Source organism: Trachurus trachurus (genome assembly GCF_905171665.1).
Source record: "Trachurus trachurus genome assembly, chromosome: 22".
In the NCBI taxonomy this organism is placed as follows: Eukaryota; Metazoa; Chordata; class Actinopteri; order Carangiformes; family Carangidae; genus Trachurus; species Trachurus trachurus.
In genome coordinates, this window is record NC_139907.1 from 8,962,769 (window position 1) to 8,966,427 (window position 3,659).

Genomic DNA, 3,659 nt, shown 5'->3' on the forward strand with positions numbered 1-3,659 from the left:
TTGTTTTAGACCTTGAGCCTGAAGCCCAGAAACTCAGCTGCTCATTCAACAGCCGGATCACTGATCGTCCAGGCAACCAATCTGAGCTCACATCCGCCTCAAACAACCTGTCAGGCAACGACTGATCGGAAAGAAAATCTGGCCTCTTACGGGAAAAAGAGCATTTCCCAAATATAGTTGTGTCCCCTTGAACTTATTTGCATTGATGCTAATATCAGTTTTCAAAATAAAAGACAGGAAAAGAAGAAAGTGAGTTTATTATGCTCTGTTAGAGTATATATTTATAATCTTTGCAAAATACTGTTTGACCCAGACTTGGATAAATGAGAAGAGGAAGGAAGAGTTTCCTCGGCAGGCAGTGGAAAGATGGTATAAGGGTTTAGGGAGGTCAGTTGGCCCATCGCTGTGGCCCAGTTCCTCACATGAAATCCTTGTTCCTTGTTTGGAAATGTGCTAATCCCCATGGGCCCTCCCTGGGCCCCAGCCAACCTTTGAAGACAAAAAAAAAGCCCCAAAACTTGGCTTTTGTTCTTCAGACAAGCTTTTGTACTCCTAACCTTTCTGAGTTTGTATTTTACACAGCAGTTATGATCCATTGCGTAATGGTTGCTGTTATGACACAGTTTTCTCTGGAGGCACTGAATAGTAGATGATATACACTCAGCTGCCTTCTCAGCTCTGTGGTTGTTGAACACCTCAGTGTGATGCTGTTTGCCTTCAGTGTTTTTTTTTTTTTTATTGGACATGCGCTGTGATGAATAGAGTAGAGGAAGGATCCAACCCTGCGTGGGCCTCCTGACACCTGATACAAAGACCGTGTGCGTCAAGCTGCGGGATTTGGAAAAAGAGCACATGATGTAGGCAGTCAGATGATAAAGCTATATCTTACATAAGAAGCCCCCTCAGTCAGTCAGTAAATAGCATCAACTGAGGAAAGGCCGGAGAGTTTGAAGTGCTCCGCAGCCCTGCAGTCTCTAATTTAATCTTCATGATGTCAATCGAGGGTTTCACTGCCTTGTCCTTCATTGAACTTTGCCTTGGTACTGTTTGAAAGGTGTAATCTTTAAGATGTCGGTCAGGTTTGGCAACGCAATGGTTACTGTAGTGAACAGCAAGTGTGTTAAGTCAATGCGTGTGCATCCGTGACTGGAACAGCACATGTCGTCACAGACAAAAAGGAAACAGACAAAAGTTGTGTTTTAATAAAGAATCAGTAATCAGGTTTTTCCATTAAGTCATGAGCAACCCTGACAATTTCATGCTGTGCACAGCACAATAAGTCTTCTATACAACAGCAGCGCGCAGTGAGAGGAGCTGTTTCCCTTCTGAAGAGTTGTTGGAGATGTGAGGCCTGTCAGCAGCTCACTGAAGCTGCTTTTTAAAATCCATTATGCCCCTACGATATTTGAAACTGGTCTAATGTGAAAATTACTGCCTGGCGTTTGACAGCCCTGACATCATGATGTATAGAGAATCATCAGTTAATGGTGAGGTGGTTATCAATGAGATGAAATCATTCTAAATTACATCTATGCATAGTTTTCAGTGGTTCCCTTGTGCAATTGCGGATGGATTAAATGGCTCCTGCAGAAAAACGTTATGCACAGAGTGGAAACATTGTGTGTTGCTGTTTCACCTTCTTACACCTGTCTCTCTCTTTCTTCCTCAGAGACCTGCGTCCATTAGCATTAGACAGGAAACCCAAGCAGGGGAGGAAAGATGGTGACCTTGGAAACCCCAGAGGCTCCGGTGCCCCTGACGGCGTTGTCACGCTGGTATCTCTACGCCATCCACGGTTACTTCTGTGAGGTCATGTTCACCGCCGCCTGGGAGTTTGTGGTGAACTGCAACTGGAAGTTCCCAGGCGTGACCAGCGTGTGGGCGCTCTTCATCTACGGCACCTGCATCCTCATCGTGGAGCGGATGTACCTGCAGCTGCGGGGGTCCTGCCCCGTGCTGCTGCGCTGCATCATCTACACCTTATGGACATACCTGTGGGAGTTTGGCACGGGGCTGCTGCTGCGCCAGTTCAACGCCTGCCCCTGGGACTACTCCGAGTTCCGCTACAACTTCATGGGGTTGATCACGGCAGAATACGCCGTGCCCTGGTTCTGCGCCTCTTTCATCGTGGAGCGCCTGGTGATCCGCAAAACGCTGCGGCTGCGCTTCCACGGGGGGCCTGAGGACGGTTGGTCGAAACATCGGACGGATGCTGGGGGCGGAGGAGGGGTAGGAGGAACATTGGGGGATGGGAGGAGGAGAGAGAGGAGCAGAGGGGCAGGAAATAGTTCTAATGGCTATCTAAAAGGGGAATGAAACAATATATACTGATGAACGAAGAACATATAGTCTGAAACCAGCCCAATCGCTCTGCTACACCTCTTCTGCCCTCCTCAGCCTCTTCCATGAGCAGTCCTCCCCATTAACTGTCTGGAGTAAAGTCAAACAGACAGCGAAGTAGACTGGGTTGGTGTGCAGAGGTGTGCAGAGTCCCAGAAACAGCCAGAAAACTAAACCTAACCAGGGCTTAAAACGCCCATATCACTCACTGTGTCCTCTATTGTCAACAGGAGGCACAATATCTCCATGCTGCTGCGTTTGCTGCATCTCATAACACACCCACCCATCTCCATGTGGGGTTGACCTTAAGGAGATCAGGGTCTTAAATGACCAGGACTACACCCTCAGTCCCTGCTGTCCCATAGACTGCAAAAGAACTCGGGATAAAAACAAACAGCTGTTGCAAAGATTACAAAGACAACATATGTTTGTGTTTCAAGGGCACATCAGTCTATCTGAAAGCAGAATGCTTACTGCGTAGGAAACATAATAAAAAAAAAAAGTAGCTGCATTTATAATAATATGTCCTTTTTAAAATGTACATACTGTCCTTTAGTATTATTCAAAGTACTGTAGTAATGTAGCTATGAAAAGGCTCTTTAAGAACATGTCCACCCTGAAGCAATGTGTCGGCTTACGCCATTATGAATGTTCTCTGCAGTTAGTGAATACCCACAATGCCTGGAAAAAATGCATGGAAAAAAACAAGTTGTCTTCCTATATAATAATATATACATTTTTTACAGAGCTCATTCAGCAAGTCATACCGTGTGTCTCTTTTAAAGTAGTCTGCTGCTCGTATGCGTGTGTGTGTGTGTGTGTGTTTGTGTGTGTGAGGGGGATGACAGGAGCTCAGGAGTTAGAGCCGGACAACTAGTTATCACAGTTGACTCCTGGTTTTCATCCTGAAATCGTGTCAAAGACATTGAACCCCAGACTGCTCCTGGTGAGCCGGTCACAGCCGTGCATGGCAGCTTCTCTGCTGTTGAAGTATGAATGGGTGTGTGTGTGCAGGCTAATATCAGCCACTGTAAGGCACTAAATATGTGTAATCCATTCATCATAATAGCAGGGGAGACTTTCTGTTGATGGTTGTAATTATGAGTCACGACCATCAGCATAAAGCATTAAACCTTTCGCTAATTTCCTTTTTTTTCATTTGACAGTTTTTCGTAATTCTTTTTCATAACTGAACGTCTGTGTCCATTTCATTTCGTCTCAGACATATCAACTTCATTTCTTAATTCCCATTCCCTGGAAGTCAAAAGTCATTCCGGTGAAAAAGAAACTCTTGCAAAGTGTTCATTCATTGATATAAT

General features: G+C 45.4%; 1 protein-coding gene across 1 annotated transcript; it reads left to right on the forward strand.

Annotated features, from left to right (window-relative positions):
• Positions 1-1,719: 1,719 nt before the first annotated feature.
• On the forward strand, positions 1,720-2,316 carry tmem229b (transmembrane protein 229B; the record flags this gene model as incomplete). The annotated part of the gene is made up of 1 exon (XM_083997547.1): positions 1,720-2,316. One exon carries the CDS (start codon positions 1,720-1,722, stop codon positions 2,314-2,316), a length of 597 nt encoding a protein of 198 aa, XP_083853673.1.
• Between the last annotated feature and the right edge of the window lie 1,343 nt (positions 2,317-3,659).